General features: G+C 40.7%; 1 protein-coding gene across 1 annotated transcript; it reads right to left on the minus strand.

Annotated features, from left to right (window-relative positions):
* Positions 1-8,085: 8,085 nt before the first annotated feature.
* barx2 (BARX homeobox 2) lies at positions 8,086-18,514 on the minus strand. The gene is made up of 4 exons (XM_040131434.1): positions 18,322-18,514; positions 12,544-12,859; positions 9,579-9,663; positions 8,086-8,373 (listed from the first exon to the last, which is right to left on the minus strand). Exons 1-4 carry the CDS (start codon positions 18,506-18,508, stop codon positions 8,086-8,088), a joined length of 876 nt encoding a protein of 291 aa, XP_039987368.1. The 5' UTR covers positions 18,509-18,514.
* Between the last annotated feature and the right edge of the window lie 2,331 nt (positions 18,515-20,845).

Consider the following 20,845-nt stretch of genomic DNA (forward strand, 5'->3'; position numbering starts at 1 on the left):
GGCTCAGAGCCTTTTCCTTTTGCTTCACCAGCCAGCAATGTTGTTTGTGCAGTTAGTCCTCGGGGCAAAGGGAGCTCATCTTGTCAAGGCCGAGGATGGAGATACCACCTCCTCATCCACGCTGCACACCCCTATTCATTTTCTCTTTCCCTTTTTTTTTTTTTCTTCTCCTCCACCTTCCCTTATATTTTTCTAACTCGTGAATGTGTGCGAGTGACTAATTGTGTATGTGTTTCGGCCTGTGCTTACACCCTGAGTGCATGGCACGGTGCCAGATGCAGGCAGATAACATCTTGAAGGAAACATTACAGTATTGCATACTGAATTCAAATTACTCAAATGTTTATAGCAACCAGTGCCACAACAGGTGGAGAGGGATGAACCTTTGGCAGGCTGGCAGTTTGTGCTCTTCATGGAGCTGTGGTTTCTGATGCCTTATGACAGCAAGTCAAGATGAACTGACTCGCTTGAGTGTGTCACATATAAGGGAGTTTTGGTAAAGAAGTTTCGTTTAAAGAAGTCTACAGCGGGGAAAGGATTTATAGTGCAGCAGAAACGTGCCAAAATGCATGGTCTTGTATTATTGAAGTATCATTTGCAAACAACGGCCATTAAAACTTGATCTATTATGACTTTTGAGTCAACTGGTTTTTACTCATGTTTGACACTACAACTTGTAAAACAAACTGTACGTTAACATTATTATGATAACCTTAATATTGTTATTTCACCCCTTTCCATCTCACCTGCCTCTTGTCAGACAAAGCGCATACACTGTAAAGCCTTTTAAATTACTCTCATTATGGGACTTATTAAAATATCCAAGTGTGAGTAATTTTACTAAAATTGACCACAAAAACTAGTCATGTCAACCTCTGTATATGATCTGTAATTCGCACTTGTTATTTATGATGATCGTGAGTAATATGTGGTATATTTTTCTTCCACAGATGAGTCACGCATGCATCTGCTTCACGTGTAGCAGCTTGTATGTGCCTTGGCCATAAGCACAGCTGTTTCAGCACATCTGATTCCAGTGACAGCATCACAATTATCTAGATTGAAAACAACTAATAATGAAAATATAGATGTTACGATACACGTAAAACAACAGTCCGCGTATTTCATTCATAAAACCACATATAACAGATAGCAGAGCATGCCGGTTTACCAGCTCCATCCCACACTCTGTTAACTCCACCTCCGGAGTTGAGGGCTGACCCCTGGCTGCTCCCTGACATCAGCCGAGGCAGAGAAGCGCTGAGCCCCTTCACAGGATCACTGACATGCTCTGCTGTCAAAGCAGTTGACAGAGGAGAAGCTAAACATGTTGAGAAAATAGGAGCTCCTCACAACCTGCCAATCACCAATTCCCATCCTCTGTTTTTTTCTCTCATTTTTTTCCCCAAGTGGAAATATTTGAGGAGAGGGCAGATTGCTCACCTGAGCTCATTACGTGCCGGCTGGCCCAACACAGCACAATTTAAGTGACATGAAGTCCTTTCATACACACCCACACACACGTTTCTCTGCCGAAAGAGTGCGTCCACCTGTAGAGAAAAAAGGGAAATCGACTCTGTCAGCACAGGAAATCATCCTAGTGCGGATTTGTGTCAAAAAGAAATCTTATTCAAAGAAATTTTGACATGGAGGAAGTTTCCTTTGCTCTCTGAGGGAAGAGAAAACACCAGTTGACAAAAGAATACAGAACCAAGAGAGTCTCTGGGAGAAGGCAAGAAACCCACTGTGAGCACACAAAAATACACAGATGAGCACACACACACACACACATTTCCATGGTTCAGTTCATTTTATTTCAGTTGGGCACAGACCTATGAAATGGGCTTTCAACAAATACGTAATTGCTCAGTCATTCTGCCACTCAGTTGATCCCACATTACACAGCCGGCACTAGTGCACTTTTTCCCTGACTCCCTTTGACATTTCCTTGGCTTTTAGAGCAGCTTCCTTTATAAAGTCAAGTCTCGGTGTAAAATGTGGATTACAAGCCTGTTGAGCTCAGTTTTTCATGTAGCCTCAATTAAGTGCATTAAGAGCTGCTCTTTACCATTAGGGAAAACTGTAAGTGAAAGCCGAGAGGAGAGAGGGAGGGCAGTGTGAAAAAGAGGCATGGGACGGAGTAGAGAAAAAGTTAAAGTTAAATTATATTTGTGATGAGAAATTCTCTGTGAAATATTCGCAAGTCGCAAAGTCAGTGAAATATTTTACTCAAATTACACTGCAGTTTTTCAGATTATGTAGAAAAGAAAACTCTAGCATATAAAATATGAAACATTGGAAGTTTGTATGAACTTGAATTGAACTGAATATTAAGAAGGGCTGTTACAACTTGCAACTTTCTGCCTCACTAGGGAAGTTCGAGAGACAAATCTCTTTTAGATATATAGTATCTTGTCAGCAATCAATTTGCTGCCAGCTGTAAACGTTCTCCCCACCTGAAAAGTTTGATTTGTCACCGTAAATCAAAGCAAGGAACAGCACCATAAAATTCCCTGTCTAAAATGGCAAATGTTAATACATCTTTCAAAGGCCAGACCAGGTCACGGCAAAAAAAAAAAAAAAAACAGAACAGCAGGCTTTGCTGGATTTTGTATGGATGACTCCCATGTACTCAGCTGTGCCTGAGAATGAGTTATGATCACAGTGAGAAACTCTGACAGTACCCACCACCCACATGGCCCTCATCTCACTTTGGATTTTTCCATCCATTTGTTGCTGTTTGTTTGCATTTTGTCATACATGAAACATTTTCAGGAAGCGCAGGTATAGTGTACTGCAGGAAAGTTATAAAACTGAAAAACGTGCAAAAGATTTGGGTCTCTGCACAATAACTGTAGAGCCAATCCAGTGCATCAAGTGGTTGGATGATGACAAAAGTTTAAGAAAGAAATTCCCAGTACAGTTATCAAAGCAAATTGTTTTAAATTCCCCACAACATCTTTGATAACCATTGACTGCATTGAGTGTGAATAAGTTGAAATAAGTAGTCTCTGCAAGGTCTAATAAACATATACAATTGGCCGTTTCGGAAAGGATTTGAACCTTTGCATTTGTTTTCACCTCAAAAACAGTGGATCAGGTCATTTAAAACGTATCTGATGCCTCTGGGGGATGTCCTGTGCACATTGTGAATCGAACACAGTCAGCAATAATGCAAGTGATTTTGTTTGTTGCATGCCATGTTTTAGAAATTGTAATGCATTTTTCCTGCCTTTCCAACTGAGCAACATGTAACTGAAGATAATCAGCAAAATGTGAAATATACATGATCTGCAATTAAGGAGCTAAAACATGCAAACACACCAGTACGGTCCTTTAAATCCACATTATAGGCTGCTGCCAGTGTAGGGGTTAAGTCATTACTGACAGAGATCTTCATGGAGGTCTGTGGGGTTTTGGGAGAGTCTGCAGTGATTTGGACATAGCAGCACACGGTAGCGCCTGGGTAAAGCACAACTGACAGGTCTATTACCGCCCATCTCCTAGCAGGCAGAAATACAGCCCTGAGCCAGTGATCATGACTTCCATAACAAGCCCTTCAATATCCCTGCAGCAGAATCATACATGCAGACAAGCGCACACACACACACACACGCTCACTGGTTGATTTATGAGCTTGAGAGCCTTTAGGTGGGAGGCAGTGTCGTCGTCTCCCAGACATGTTGACCAGAGCATGAGCTATCGAGAGAAGACAGGGAGGCGGGCAGCACTGTAATTAACACACTAAATACATTAGGCTGAAAGATCCCACAGTACATCAACAGGGGATGCACTGAGAAATGATTTGAGCACTTACTGCTAAAGCATCTGTGTTAAGGGATGATTGTATAAATGACGGAAGTGATTCAAAGAAAATCTGATTCATAAGGTCCTGACAGCACATGAATGCTTCTTTTCTTTCTTTCCCAACTGACGTGCTGTTCCAAATAATTAATGTATTGAAAGCAGTGTTTGGGAGTTTTGTGGTTTTTTTTTTTTTTTAATTACTCAAAGTAAGTAAATAAGACTGAAAAGCGTCCATACATCTGAGTGGTATGGAAATCAATGGAATGGGTTTCCTCATATCTGTGGTAGTGACCTCTAATGGGTAATAGATGTTGCTCGATGTTTCAGGTTTGGGTTAAAAATGGAGGGAATTTCTGTCTCGTTTTAGTTTCGGATCGATTCTACTTTTGTGTAGTTTTCTTGCTAACTCAAAGTTAAAAACATTGAAATGTTGATTCAAACTTAGTATGTAAAAGTATAAACATTGTAGTTGCAAAGTTTTTTTTACATGACATTGATTTACTCATTGATTTACTCAACTGTTTCAAGGCAATGTTATATTTTTGCTTAGTTACTGAGCCTTCACCAGCAGTTTGTGTGTCTACTTTGGTGATTATATGTACTGTTTCCACAGTTGCGCCGTGCTTACCACTGTTACCTCAAAGCAAGAAGTTTTCCCGTTCGGCCCGGGCCTTTCTGCGGGAGTCTGCATTTCCTCCCCATGCCTGTGTGGGTTTTCCCTAGGTACTCGGCCAATGTGCATGTGCATGTGTCAGCCATATGTCTTACACATGCACCTCGGAGAGGAGGTAACCCTCATTCCAATGCGGATGACGACTGCTTCTCTCCACTGTCATCGAAGACAAAGGGCAGCATTGTGCATGTTGTAGAGAGCATCCACCTTTATTGACTTAGGTAAGCTCCGCCGTTACTCCTACACTCAGAGTATAGAGATAACTTCCTCTGTCATAACACAAATGAGGGTGAAACAACATGAGCTACACCCACTCCCTCTCTCACATCAGCCCCTGCTAATTACCTGAGCTGAGGATGTCTTAGTGCTTGTGGGGAGAGTTTGGGGGTGGGGGTTCGCTAGGGTTTACACCACTCCACTCCTGTGACCTGCAGCTGAACTTGGACCTGTTGGAAAAATTGTTCTCCAATTAGGCCACCAGTGTCTCACTGCAGGGCAGTTTCTGGAAGGCCTCCTTACCTCGCCACACAACAATTAGCCTGGAGGAGCTCACCAACCTGTGGATACCTGCAAAGTGCAGTTCCTTGCAGACCTGCCTCCCTGCATGCCAGCCAGAGCCTCTGTTCTCACAATGACATTCAATAGGAAAATGTTTGCACTCATTCCCTGCAATTAATACAGCTACACTGTACCTGCTCCAGAGGCTTTTGTTATTCTGTTCTTAATTTAACCAGGTGGCGGAGCTGAGGCGAGGCAGCTCAGTCTACATAAGCCTGACAAGTGGCACAGCCAGTTCCGAATAATCAAAGTTAAGTATATTCCACACAAATAACTACCGTATATACCAACAGTTGATTGTGCCTTTAACCAGGCAGTTGGAAGAACAAAGATCAGCCACAACATTAATACCAGTTAACGGTTTTAATGTTGTGGCTGATCAGTGTAGTTGTTCGGTATAGTTTAAGCCATGGGGACAATTAAAAGATAATGACTAATACGACAATACTGAAAGCATTGCATTGTTTGTAGGAATCCATGCTTATCTTGCACATTACTCTGTATATATTTATTTCTTTGATAGAACCCATTGACATTAATAGTGAGACTGACTAACATAGCAAATGCTCCTGCAATATCAGTTCCAACAATATTGACCTCTAGTGCTTTCATTAGTGTCCTTTTAAAAAACTATCTGTAAAATATTTTCGATTATTTTTGACAGTTGTTCTCGTTGGCATTTACATTCTGTTGAGCACTTAAATTTGTAAAATGATGATGAAATGATGCATTGGTCCTGACAAGTGAATCTCAACAAAATCCTACTCCAGTTCATATTCACATTTGTTGTAATCACTAATTAGGCTGAGATTATAATTATGAAACAGGAATTAAAAACAACTGATCACAAATTACTTTTTAGATTTTGAAAAATATTTTGCTAAACAAAAGAGAAAGAAATGTTCTATTATATGTACTTGACCACTCTACAGCAGAAAAAACGATATTGATGTAGAAAACAGTTCTAAGTTTTGACAACCTTGACTTTTTTCAGTAATAAAACGTGTTCAATTTAGACTGAAAAAGTACAAATGGTTAATCATACTTCCAGGAAGTCTTCAGGTTTCTGCTGTTGAATGCACACGCATATGTAGCATACTAAGAGTGTTTACACAAGGCGTTAAAGCACAGCACACATCACTCAATGCTAACCTCTGCTGTTTGCTTTAGAAATCATCCATGTCCGGTATCAGGCACTAAAAATACACTTTAGACTGTTTCTCACTCACTCAGGGTCATAGAGAAGCCCTAAGGTGCACTAGAGGCCATCTTGTTTGCTGTACAGATAAAGATGATAAATGTAACAACATGGGTTGCTTAAATGCTTTGTTCTCCTGAATGTGGTTTATGGTGAACTTTGGCTGTGACTAATATATCTTCAGAAGCTTCCTCAGTAATGGATCTGCCTGAACGTCAACCTGCCAGAGCTACTCTCACTGTTTCATTTTCACACACTTAGCATGACACGACCGTACATCTGAGAATTATTTGGAGCGTTGTATAACAGTGTCCTGTAGGTTTCATTTGTGGTTGGAGTGTTTTCATCAGGGACACACCAAAACAAACAGTTTGCGGAGTTTCTGTTTCTGAGAAAGGACACCCGTAAAAACAAAACTCAAAGCAATTGCACCATAATAATATCAAGCACACGATAAATGATAGCTATTTTATTAAGTGTATTTAAATACATAAACACACACTTGTATATAGTAAAAATGATTTTACACAAACCTAAAAAAAAAAACAAACAGCAAACAAGCTTACCAAACAAGCATTATTTACATCAGAAAAATACTGTACTTTTCATATGGAACAATAACAAATAAAAATAATTCTGTATAATTCAAAAAGTGAAACTCTTTAAAATTACAAATCTTTGCAAGGAAAGAAAGTAGAGCTAGAAGTATACAGAGAAGTCAGGGTCAGACAGTTTTATGTTAATGCAGGTCTAACACACTAATTGGGGTACTCATGCAAAGCCTGCAAGCGGAAAACCTCTCTGAGATTTTAAATGTTCAGCAATTGCCATGCATCTCTGGCACAGGCTATGATTTATTCCCTCTGAGAATCTGTGACAGCTTAAGAGTCTTAGTGGCCTCGTGGCAGAAAGCAGAGTCATCCTGACTCCCATGAAAGCAAGAAGAAAAAAGATTAGGGATGGCTGTAACATTATACATACAAACTATTTTAATCCAATTTAAAACAGCAGTTACAAATACTGTTTTACATATATATCCGAAAGATCGTATATTTTATACTTTATACATATTTCTACAGTATGATACAGTGTATGGCTCGGCAGAAATATTGATTTTCAGGTTGAAAATAAAATGCAAGCATTACTGAGCAAATAATGAACACAGTTGTGCCTTAAAGCTGTACAGAAGAACTCCAATGTAAGCACGGAAGTGTTCTTTTCTAAACTTTACAACTCTGTCTCCAAAAACCGGCACTTGTAATCAAAAATCACTGTAAAAAATATACTTGCATTTGATAGTTATTTTTATCAACACTTTAAAAGCTTTCCTCTGAGACCGACAAGGCACTGTAGCCATTTAATATTATAGTTTTTGGCAGTGAGGAGTGGTTTATAATACATAAATACATAGAGACACTACAGTAAGGCAAAGTTTGATATTTTGGCACATGCTATATGTGAGGCAGCTTTGAGGATCAGTGGTGTGTGTGATCTTTCATGGTTCAAAAGCACAATGAGCTGACGTTGTGATACATGTCACCGTGTTGTGATTAAGGCTTGACCGACCTGTTTGGATTTGACAGATTTACACTCCTTATACCGTGGACCAAAGGCCAGAGTTATACCAGTGCAATCAGTGTCTATGCTTTCTTTTTAGCTCTTTGCATGGTATATTTTCCAGTACAAAAAAATAAAAGGCTACATTAGGTAAAGATTGGATACCACTGATATGTTTTCCAGTCAAATCCCTAAAGAAAATGGCTCTAAACACCACACAGGATTTTTACAGTGATCTTGAGGCACTATTTGTTTTCATGTTGTCATTAGTCTTTAGTTGCTTTGTTCTGCCTTAGCTGGCTGTGTGAGTCTCTGACTGCATCAGGAGCGGCAGCTCTCGCTCAGATTCCTCCATCACCCTGGCCGGATTGTGAATTTCTGTACTGAGATCTTGAGGTTCCAGCTGAGACGCCTCTCCTCCGTGAGCCAGCGCTGCCTCCTCGACCGCCCTCCTCATCCTCTCCTCTTCCTCCATCTTCATTCTTCGCTCCTCAGCCTCTATTTCCTCTGTGGTGGGAATGGAGTTCTTCTTGGGTCTTCCCTTGGGCTTAGTCGGGGCCTCGTGACCTCCTTTGAGCACCTAGGATAGCACATAGACAATCTCAGTGCACTCCTCTGGTAATAAATAGCAGCAGCCGTCGAAGGCAGTGCTTGCTATTATAGTAATTAAGAGAAGACGTATTGCTGCTGGCTGCCCCTTGTGCACTCATTTATCTTTAACGATTTCAGGTCTTTTTTGTTCTCTGAGTTGTTGACCCTTCTACAAAAGTGTTTGCTCTCACTGCCGTCATCATCGGTCACACCTCACAACATACTTTGTCTTCCCACACCCTCTCTTCCTGCCATATTGCGACCTTCCATTTGCCTCTCTCACATTTATAGTGCAAACCTACATTACATGCAACAGTTGGTTAGCAGTAAAGTTGAAGCCACACTTTTGGAAGAAAAGAAAAATGCTGTATTCCTAAGTACTGTATGACACAAACAAATCAATAAAGAAACTCTCCCACATGCAAGAACCGCTCATATAAACAGATTCACCCTTAAGTGACACATGGGAGGCATTTTAAAGACATTATGGCATTCACCTATTTTCTAGTATTTAGATTTTTCTCTGAGGTGTGGACAAAACTCACAAGTGTTCTAGACCTGGCGTAGGAGTCATGTCTTTTCCTGTTAAAGCTAATATTCTCTCATTTATTATCTCCATGACTGTCACAACTCTTGACTGCCTCTCATATTAGCCATGGACTACTTTCCTTTAGGAAGATCATGTTTAGCATCTAACTGAATGTAAAACCATATTTCTGTCACAGCACAGCGCTGCACTGATGACACATCATTGCCAGTTGGACTATTAATATTTTTTATTTTGGGTCCTTTAACACCACTACCGTCACTGCTAAACTTATCTTTTTGTTTGCTGATTTCTGACAGCAGGACTTGAAGTTCTGTGAGGTGAAATTCTTCTTTTTATTCTTTGGTAACGTTTTTGTGAATGAAATCTGCCCACAAACAGAGCAGAGCAGATAGCCTTGTATGGCAATTTCAGATTATGCTAATGATCAAATCTCACGAACGTGCACCTCCTCATGAACAGCAGTTCTTCAAGCCGAACCGAGCGATTTATAACAAGTTTGCGCAGTTCAGAGGGTTTGGTGAATCTGACTTGGAACACTTGTTCAAGCAAACCTCACAGCAAAAAGTAAAAGAGGTTTAGGATAAGAATAGGAAGAGAATATTGTTCTGACACATGCCAGGGTTTACTGTGGTGCTATCACTTACCATTTTCTTCCACTTCATACGCCTGTTTTGGTACCATGTCTTCACCTGAAGTTGTGTGAGACCAAGTGACTGGGCCAGGTCTAACCTGCAGGATCACAAACAAAACACGCTGCATTTTAGATGGACTTTTCATACACTTTCTGCAAACTGTTAAGGCTATATACCATATGATTCACATGCTTTAAAAATCAGTTTTCGTAACATTTCCCAAAAAGCAGCAGGTGGACCCAGTCGCTGCCTTTGTTCTCCCTCTGAAAAGAAAAAGAAAGAATCACGAGACTAATTACCACTTTCCACCAAGTACGTAATGCGGTTTAACACCTAGACATTGCCAGCATTGCAAACTTAAGCACAGTATACACAGTAAGACTCCTCTTATACCCTTAACTCTGTCTTTGAATTTCACATCAAAGATGATTTGCTAGTAGCTCGAGTTTGGCACTGTACACCTGCAGCCAAGAAAAGAGTGTTTAAAACATCTGTACCAAGGTCAGTAATCCAATTACAGCACTTGTAGCTGGATGATTGGGGCTCTTGGAGAAAATTCTGAATGCATCCACCACATGTGTTGATCCATGACTAATAGGGCTATTGGTTGGTGTGAAATGTGATGCCTCAGGAAGGGACAGATAAAGTGAGCAAGGCATCCATTTGTAAAGGAAAGGAGCGGCCATCAAGTTTTTTTTAATGAGATTTCCTCTTCCCTGCTCTTCTCAAAGGCTTTAACAGTCAGATGAAGGGTTTCTGATCCCCACCAGAGCCCACTGAAAGGAACTGAGTTTCATTTTGATGGTGAAAGTGGAAGCTGAGACAGAGAAAAGAAGTGAACAGAATCTAAAAAGCTGAGCAATGACAAATCCCTGAGATTCATGGGATCATCTAAAAACCTTATACCTTACATAAAGAGCTGCGTCTGTGCTTTTTTTTTTTCTTTATGTTCGTGTGTATGTGTGTGGAAAAACACCAGACATACAGGCAATCAAGCTGTCTGTCAAACTTCACTATCATACATGCCCCAGTCTAGAGCAGGGCAACGGCTGAATGCAAGGAAAAGTAATTGCAGAAAGAGGAAAAAAAACGCTCTTATTTATAGGTTATTAATTCTCAACGGTGATTAACCACAAACTTACATTAATAGAAATAGCATTTGAGTTGCTCCCTCTAGGCTCCTGCAAGACCGCCGTTTTGTTCCATTCTCAAATCAAATCGTGGGTGTAACTGAATACCTTTTAATAATAATAATGATGATGATGATGATGATGATGATGATGACAGTGAGGATTATTAAGGCCAATTTATTATAATAGGGAGCTGCATAAAATCATTATTGCTCTAGAATATAAATAATCAAACGTATTTTTCTGGGATAGTTTTGGTTTTGGTTTTGGTTATCCCCCCACGCATAATCTTATTTCGAAACCACAGAGTTTGCAAGCCAAGAAAAGGATTAGAAAAGTTAAGTTACCTTTGGATCATAACAAAGCAAAGTGGGGAGCATGCCACACCTTTGATGTGGGGTTTTAAAAGGGGGATTTTCTCTAATGATGTTTTTCCACCAGCTGGGTATTTAATTAATTTTCAACACAGTGTCTGAATCAGATATTTTGACAGGACAGTCTTACGACACAGCCATCCGTACTGGTGGTTGCTTTGGATCACTGAGTTGTGCTCTGCCTCAGGGCCTCTGTTTTAAGATGATGCATGGCACCTTTCCAGCTTCTCCAGGCAAGCCAAAGATGTGATATATTAAATAATGCATCGTGGGAGGTTTCCCTACGGATGGGATGTAAATGGAATGCCAATAAAATATAGTTTATTCCAAATATGCTAATGTCTTTTCAGATTAGATTTGGTAAACAGATACATTGCAAAGAGGATACAATGTTTGAGGCATCTGTGTGGAAAGTGTAGCTATTTGCATGTCTAAATAGATGAACATATTACACATAAGCCAGTTATTTATGTTTTTAATCGCCACTGATTTACTCTCCATGTCTACATATGAAAAAAAAAAAATAGATTTGGGTGGAGTGTAAAAACAGTCAGTCTCTACCTGATGCAAAGGTTCACAAGCAGTTTAAAATTCCTACTGTGCATACGAAGTAAAGGCTTTTACAACGTTTATGGTTCGATACTGTTCTGGGTTATAATGGAAAAGTAGCACGCAGGCCAAAAGTAAAAGTGAGATGTACAATAAAACTGGAAAATATGGTGTGACTTCACGTAAGGCCCAAAAATGACCCACAGAATGGAACCTAAGACACAGATATTAACATGTAGCTTACTTCATCTTATTGTAGAAAGCTAAATGTACTTTATGTACACCTGCACATGTGTGAAATGACTGGCAGTAAATCAGTGTAATATGTTTCTGTTTGCTTGCGTTGGCCACTGTCCCTGTTTTCTTGAATAAGGCAGTGTTTCTTTGTTGGGGCTTTTTGCTGCTCAAGAGCTGAGGGTTAAAACGTTACTCTTGTCTCAACTAGAATGCTGACGTAATGCTCTGGCTTAGACAAATTCACATTACAGGAGACATTCCCCGCAGGATAAATCAAAAAATTATGATGTTAGGTTAACCACTGCTTGACACTTGCACTTGTGGCTTAGTGACTGTGTGTGCATGTCAAAATGCACTTTTTGCCAGGTATGCAGGTTATCAAAATGTCACAGGTGAGTTACACTTATATGTCTGTGGTAGCTTTCAGGTTGGAATTTAATAACACATCAGTGGTTTGCTTTCTTTAATGTACCTCAGTCTCAAAATCATTTTAGGTAGCTATGAGGTTAGCTCAGTCATGATTTACTATTTTTTAATTATATGCTTTCTATCCAGCGTGTTCTTTCAACTCTCAGTGTGTGTGTGTGTGTGTTTTGGTGATTTGTGTATTTGCCTGTATGTGCAACTCTAATCTACCTAATCCAATCTACCTAGTCTATCTGAACTATCTGTCTGAACTATACTGACCTGTCTGGTGTGGACAGGTACTTCTGCTTCTGGAACTTCTTCTCCAGGCCCATCAGCTGCAGCTCGGTGAAGATGGTGCGGCTGCGACGTGGCTTCTTCAGGCGGGGCGTGCTGCGCTCGGTTTCCGACTCGCTGCTGATGCTGAGGGGCGTCTGGCTGGGCGAAGGCTCGGAGCCTCGTGGATGCTGCGGAGAGAGCAAGGACAGGTGCGAGGGGACCCCGCCGGGAGACGACGAATGAGGGAGGTGGGGGGGCAGGTTGGGAGGCTGCCGCGTGATCACTGAGAGGAGGGGGTAGGCACGTAGTGACGAGGAGCCTAGAAGAGCAGAGACAGTGCGTCAGATACAGAAACAGAAAGAAATGCATTAAAGTGTGGTGGGAAAAAAGGAGAAAGATTAGATATCCTTCTGAATCATTGTAAGTTTTTAGTAAGATCTCATGAGCTCCTCAGTCACCTTGGTTGTACCATTGTCGACCGCCTGTAATTGCTTAGACAGGTTCGTTTTTAATTACACTGTGTTTGCTGTGAAAAGCGTTATGCTTTTGACCTCCTCCATGTAGAGGGCTGTGATCCCGATGACGCAGGCTGTGTTTTACACCGCTCCTCTGAACTCTTCAAATGAATGATTATTTATCAGAGGCTGTTAAATACTAACCGGCTTCTCAACACAAAACCTCAAGCACACACTGAGCCTGACAGCATTATGTATATGCACACACACACACACAGAGAGAGAGAGAGAGAGAGACAAGCTGAGCTGTAATAAAATCCAAAAGACTAAATCAAACAGTGTTCAACTAATAAACTTTTTTTCTTCTCTTACGATCTCTCTCGCTCTTACACATGTGTGCAGTCATATACAAACACACACACACACACACATTTTTGCTCTTTATCAGTGCAGACAGAAGCAGCAAGACGCCAGAATCAATAAAAAGTAACACTTGTCTGGAGCCGAGGCGGGAGCGAAGGAGACCAGAAGGTTGGCCGGGAGGATGTGGTGGGTCAACCAAAGTGAATATAATATCTGCCAGAAAAATCCTTACAGCTTCAAATATAAAACCGATCCCTAAAACAAAATTTACAAGCAAACTGAGCGCAGCACTGACTGTAATGCATGGGCTGATAAGGAGCAGCAGAGCGGACACAGGGAAGATTATAGGAGTAGAGGAGGAAGATATAGAGGGAGATAAAAGGCTGCAATGGAGAAGAGAAAATAGGAGGTTGTCACACACCAATACACACGTCAGGCAAGTGTGTTCCTGGCTGTCTTTCACATTAATCTCCCCATCAAACATGAGAGACAACATAAATGCGTGGACACACACATACACAGACACACGTATACACCAATGCCCACAGGAGGCATGAAGTCAGATTTGACTCTGATTTTTTTTTAATTGCTATTCCTTGGTGGTTTTCTGTCATTTTCAGTAGTTCTAACTGTTTTTCCCTTAAGGTCAGTGAGTAAATATGGATATTAGCGCATACGGAATAAAGAAGAGCTGGAAGAAGGCGGTGGAACATGTCCACTTTTCTAACTTTACAGCATAATAAAACATACTGTACATATAAACTGTGCACACATAAACAATAAACCCCAGTATTAGACGAAAGTTAAGCATAAGGAGTGTAAGTGCTTTGTGCAAGTACACATACAAGTAGGCACAGTTGCTCTACACACGCATACAGACACACACACACACACACACACACACACACCAGACACTGCCTTGGGTTCACCATGACATCATAGTGAGGCGCTGAGGTCATCAGTACTCCTCTAGCATTAGATTGTCGCTGTTGCAACAGGTCTAGACAAGAAGACCTCTTTTCTGTGGTCGTGTGCTCTCGCTCCCTGTTTATACCTTTCCATTTATGTTGCTCTCAGTTTTTCTCTTTGTAGATCTGATCTGTATTAATGTCAGCTTTTCTGATATCAGTGAATCATCTGGTTAATTGTTTGTGCTCCTTTATTGCAGGAATTTCACATGAACATTTATGGAATTATGACTCATGGATTGGTACAAAAGTGAAGTAACAGTGTCATTCATGTCATGTGATTCTGAATAAGAGAAACGCCTGAGTTTGTCTTCAGGACTGTCAGGAAATCTCTTGTCAGCAAAGGGCTTGGAGTTGTCTCCGGACAGTCCCTCAGAGGGAGTACGAGAGAGAAAGAAAGGAGAAAGAAAAAGAGACAGAGCAAAGAGGGAAATATCAGCCCTCACGCTGACTTTCCACTGACAGCGAAGCCGTCCGTCTGACATGTTGTTGACAAGTTCCAGTGTCCTGTCAATAGTCTACAAATAAACTGTTTGAGTAGCTGCAAGAGCACAACTCGGGCCCATGCAAAAGCACACTGATACTCTTGATAATCACAGTCGGAATGTAGGGACTAGCACAAGTGCTTCTGGTAACCATTACAGAAGACATACCCTCTAAGAATAGATCAAGACGAGCCCTTGATTAAACATTCCTTTTAATACCAACAATTTGTTCTATTGATTACGTGTTCATTATTGAGTAATTCTTATTAAAACGGACCGCATATTCAATATTTAATATAACTGTCATTATGTGGAGAAAGAGCTTTTATTTTCACACCTGCATGACTAAGAGCATTAATGCAGCAGCTTCTAGAAGGTATACAGTATTTCCTGCACCAGCCTGCTCCCTATCATAACATCTGCACTTGTTCTCTCACTCTTTCTTTTTCAATGGGAACCTGAAACTGATGATTCATAGCTTAGCTATGACAAGTGTATGTGAACTTTTGCCATATTTTGGGTATAAACTGTCTGGTGACAGCTAGAGAGCCGCTCAATTAAACAGGTTTTTGTTTTGTTTTGTTTTTTTGGCCTTGCCCTTCGAGTGTAAAAAAAAAACACAGTTAGGGTGGGAAGGGAAACAGGCCGCGCAGCTTCTTTATCCTAACTCATTGCTTTAATTAGAAGCATTCACCCTAAGGACGTGACAGATAGGAGCAGCTTAATGTCAGTTCTCAACAAATCAAGAGCATCTTGTTGTATAATTTTCAAGAGTTTCCCAGGCGCATTAAAAAAATTCTCCCGCTGAAGCCGTGCTTCTAGCAAAAGGCATTACGTTAAACATAGGCGTTAACTATTTAATCTGAAACCTGATCTGCACAGATCTTTCTGTGGCAGCTGAAATCAGCATGTAGCATAAACTGCTTTGAGAACTGATTTATTACTGATCCTGTGTTGCAATACAGAAATCTGATGGCAGTGGTTGTGCTAAAATGACAGGGAGATGTCAAGCATTTTCCCTAAAAGTAGATGGGAGACGTATATAGATTCTGTCTTTGTGTGTGTACGAGACCAGGCTGTGTGTGTTGACATGATTGTAATCAGCCTTTTCAGGACGGCTTTATGCTTAATGGGAGACTTTATTGTCTGCAGCAGATTAGGGTCTAAGATGCGATGAAAACCCTTTTTGCTCACTAGAATTTCTTCTATAAGCCCTCAGTCAGTCCCAAACCAGTAAGCAGCAGCCCGCAGGCTGCCACACTCCTACTTTTTTTTTTTTTTTTTTTTGTTTGTTTTTATTTTTCATCACTCTGTCAGGTGAGATTATAGCTCAGTCGATCTTAATCTCTCTACCTCTTCCAGAAAACATCACTAAAAGCCCTGCCTGGGGTCCTGCTGAGAGACAGGACTCCAAATGAAATATTGTAACCTGCCATTACGTCGTTCACTGTTAAGCACCAGTTCAGGGCTCATTGTCTCTGATCCCGCTGTAACTGACAAGGAATTAATTCCACGAGTTTTATCCACTTTTACTGTACAAAATAGGGGTCTGTATTTCATCACACATAAAAAAAAAAAAAAATGGACCGAGGGGCTGAGAGAGATTTTTTAAAAATCTAACAGGGAATTATGCAGGAAGAACATTGAAATGGTATGTTTGAATGGCATACCAGTGATAAACAATAAAACCAACAATTAAGTTGTTATCATTTCCTTCACACATTACTGGCATCACTGTCTTTCAGCGGCCTCCGCTGGTAGCAGGGGGTTACAGCATCCCTTCTGTTGCAGGATGAAGAAGTCAACTTTCATTGTTATGGGACCACGCAGGGGCCAGCCGCCTCTCTCTGGCTCGAGACCTGTAAGCCTGCCAGCTTCTATATCAAGCACCAAAAGCCATTGATGTTGGGGAATATACTGTGTCTCACACCCCCGCAGCTACAAATAAGTGGTGGGCACAGTGTTCTGATATGCAGGGCGGGTTACTCTATCCATCCGAACAGAGGGGTGCCAAAGCCCAGTCATAGTGTCCTCTAGCATGCACCAATCCATATCAGAGGGATGAGGGAATCGCTTCTCCTATTTTTATCCACCCACCACTGTCATCATCAAATTGCAGTGGCTATTATTTTAGACTTTAGAGCAATTACCCTAATGGTTACTAGAGTGTGCAGTAGCCTTTGGGTTGTTTGGATTCATCTGGAATTACAATCAAGGATCAGTCAAAGAGGTTTTGTTTTGACATGATAACATGTGCTGTGACAACTGAGCTTTGTCGTACTATTTCGGTAATTTTTAGTCAACAGTCAGCTTGGAAGCAGAGGTGACTGATTTAAGTAATAGTTTTTGAGTTTTCATCCTGTATTTTCTCCAGATTATCCAGTACATCAAAGTGCAGTATTATTCCTCTTTTATCAGTGTCTTTATAGGGTGGTACTACTGACTACACTGAAAAATCAATGTGTCTTGCTCACAGTTCTGGGTCACATACCTTTCTGTGACATTAGAACACTAACAAGATACAATCCTTCCATCTGCAAATGTCCAGCGGCAGCGAAACCCATTAGAAAAGGCCTTTGATTTAGAAGAACAACTATATTTATCAAAGCTGTCAAATGATCTCAAATGAACTGGAGATTACATCTTAGTAACCATATAGGCATGTAGAGTGAGATTTGACTTTATCTTCACTATCTGTCCTACTGCCTCTTCAGTTACTTTTATGTTTAACTACACCGACTCATCAGTTCAGTCATTTATCATCTTGTCCCCAACAAAAGCCCTTAAGCATCACTGGCGTTCACTGATTTTCAACACTAAGCACTTTAGCTGCTGTGATTTATAAAGTACAGAGTGAGGAAGGCGAAGTCGCTGGAGCAGCTTTAGGAGGAAGCATAAATTAATTGTTATTCATTTTAAACTGTTGCCTTGGAAAAATAATGAAATAATGACGCAAACCCACAAATGTCAGATGATAAATTCAGCAAAGAATGCATCGTAATCGGTACACATATCAATCTATCCATCAATCTTCATTTGCACAGTGGTAGGCACGGGAAATTGTGACTTTAAAATGAGAATAGTAATAATAATAATAATAACAATAATAATAAAAAAATATATAAATAACAATAAAATTACAAATAATAATAATTACAACTTTATGGCACCAAACAAAATTTGTCATTACACCAGTATAACCAAACACACACTCCAGAGCATACGTCCAAAGTACATTTCACGCGTCCGTAGGTAAGATGTAAAATTGATGCACAGTAAATCACAATTAAAATTAAAACAAGAAATATATGTAAGTAATAAAACTGCGTAAAAGTGCCACAACTTCCGTGCGTAAAAATCACCTCTTCTCATTTTCCCACAAATCTGCAAATGCTAATCTCAGTATTTTTTTTTCTCATATCTTTCTTAATTAGTGAGAAAAAAAAAACACAACAAAAGAACAAAAACAAAAAAACAACATCAAAAACAAAAACAAAACAGTCCTCTTACCCGAACACGAATGAAGAGGCTTCGGCCGAACAATGAGCGAAGGGCACACCGAATAGAGGGAAAGTTTCTCAAAATAATCACAAGTCTCCTTGGAGAGGATCTCGTCAATCATGAAAGTCTTGTAGCGCCGCCTGGCAGCCTTCAGCTGCCCGGGGGAGGAGAGCCTCAACTCGGCTTGACAGTGCATGGTCTGCCCCTGTGCGTGCGCTACGCTCGCTGCACAATGCGTCTGTTCAGTGGTAATATCTAAGCTTCTGCAGGTTGAACCGCGCTGGGGGGAAAGGCGACCGCTGAAGTTCACGCGTTTGAATAAGGCATGGTTTATCTTTGAAAATGCCGTTTAGCTTTCCCTGAAGTGTCGCAGTGAAGATCAGTAGCCTTCAACTTGAGCTGCGCAGAGCGCCACAGTGGCAGTGAACTGACGACGGCGTGTGCTCACACCCGCTGCTATATAAACCATCCCTGAACACATCTCTACTGCTCCATCTATCCCTGCCCCCCCCCCCCCTCTCTCTCTCTCTCTCTCTCTCTCTCTCTCTCCCCCTCTTTTACAAACACACTCATGTTACTGTACATGCACATGGCCACCTCCCAAATACTCCCACCACCGGTATTTTTTTTTTTTCCTTCTGTAGCCTTTGGTTTATTTTACAATATTAGTTGTATACATTTTTAATTCGACTCTGCAAGTTGTGTTTTTGCTCAGAATTAGGCGAGACTTTCAGAATAAAGGCTAATTTATTCATACAAATAGTCTATTTAAATCTAGTGTTATTATGAAAGTTTCAGATCAAAGAAAAGACCTCTGTGTTATTAATTCATTAGAGGTTAACTGTGTAACACTGTGCCGTTTTTTTTTGTTTCAACATTATATTTGAATTATTTATCGTAATCTGTTTATTAATTTAGCTATTGATAAACTTATTTTCTTATTAACTTAACTTATTATTTATTTTATTCGAAGCTTGCTTTAGACAGTGAACGATCTAATGTATTTCATATTTTAACTTTGGACTGAAAATCTTAAAGTAGCGTGTAGTTTACCAAGGGGAATTAAACCAGTTAGGGTAACGGGAGTGACTAATTCTCTCTCTTTCTTTCTCTCTTTCTTTCTTTCTTTCTGTCTGTCTGTCTTTCTCTTTCATTCCTCTGTCCTGTAGAAACACCCTAAAACAATTTAGCTTCGAGTACAAGCTTTAAGAACGATTGATTAAACTCTGTAAATTTGTGATCATCATTTAAATGGCAATATTATTGTTGTTATAATAATGACAACAATAATAGTAATCATTTATTTGTTGTCGAAACGGTATAATTTTTGTACAAGCAAAACACCAAAATTATAAGCCCCTTCCACAGGAGCAAACAGTCAGTGGTCTGAACTGCGGTTAAAGGCCAAGTCCTTCTCTTTATCTTATATTGAAGCAGTTGACATTTATTATTAAAACTGCGTGCGCGCGCGCGGCACCAAGGCACGCGGCATCAAAGACAGAGGCGTCTTTCCGACACCGTATTTCCAATAAAACCCCGCGAAAATATCAGCACGGGCACCTGCGGGCTAGCTCCCTGTCCACGCCCCGGGTTCAGCAGCAACACGCGTCGCACGAGACCGGACGCTACAAATACAGTAAAGACGTTTCCTCTTTGGGGCGAAATGATTTTGTCCGTCAACAGGCCGCGAGGAGACCGCGGTGGTCGGTCGGTGTGTCGGCCAGGGACCGGGGAGTCCGACATGAACGTGAGGAAATAGCTCACATACCAGCACGTTCAATTCACTTGACAGGCGGAATCTCCCCGTGTGCTTCTTCTCTGACAGAGGCTTTTTGTGCCCCTTTTAAAAATTGTTTTGATTTTTTCTATAAATCTGGCCAATCAAATGATGTGCTTTATTGGACTTCTTTCTGTAAGACCTGTTTCAGATGCTGCAGTTTTGAGGAAATACTTGTTTGACAGACTAAGCAGAGGAGGTGGGCTAATAAAAAAAATTAAAAAAAAAAAAAAAAAAGTCTGGTGAATTTCTCTCTTTTTTAAATCTCATTTACATGTTGCCGTTGAACTGAAATGGTTTCTGTAAAGAAAGTCGGCGCAGGTAGGGTTTCAAGCTGAAACTTTGAGACGTCGGTGTCCTAAGGGGGAAACGATTATCATCACAAGAACTGGAAATAAAATTAACTCGCTGGCGGCTTGTGCCTGTCGAAGGCGCCGTGTTCAAAGTGTGGAGGAGGATTATGGAGGAGGAAATATGGGAGCTCTGCATGGGAAAGCTCGGCTTCTTTTCAGAGGTTTGATGGCTCGATCAAAGAGGTGGGAGATGAGAACAACTGCTGCGGAGCACATTTTACTTTTTGAGGCGCGCAGGGGAGGGAGAGGGAATTTGCCACTGCAAACAAAAAGCAGGCTGCCGCTCGTCTCAGATTTAACCTTACATTTTCACACCAAAACTTTAGGGCTAAAATTGTTTTCCTGCCGAGGTAATTTCACTGTAAATCTCCCCCATTCCATTATTTTGCAGCAAGCGTCAATT

Source organism: Xiphias gladius, chromosome 7, assembly GCF_016859285.1.
Source record: "Xiphias gladius isolate SHS-SW01 ecotype Sanya breed wild chromosome 7, ASM1685928v1, whole genome shotgun sequence".
Classification (NCBI taxonomy): Eukaryota; Metazoa; Chordata; class Actinopteri; order Istiophoriformes; family Xiphiidae; genus Xiphias; species Xiphias gladius.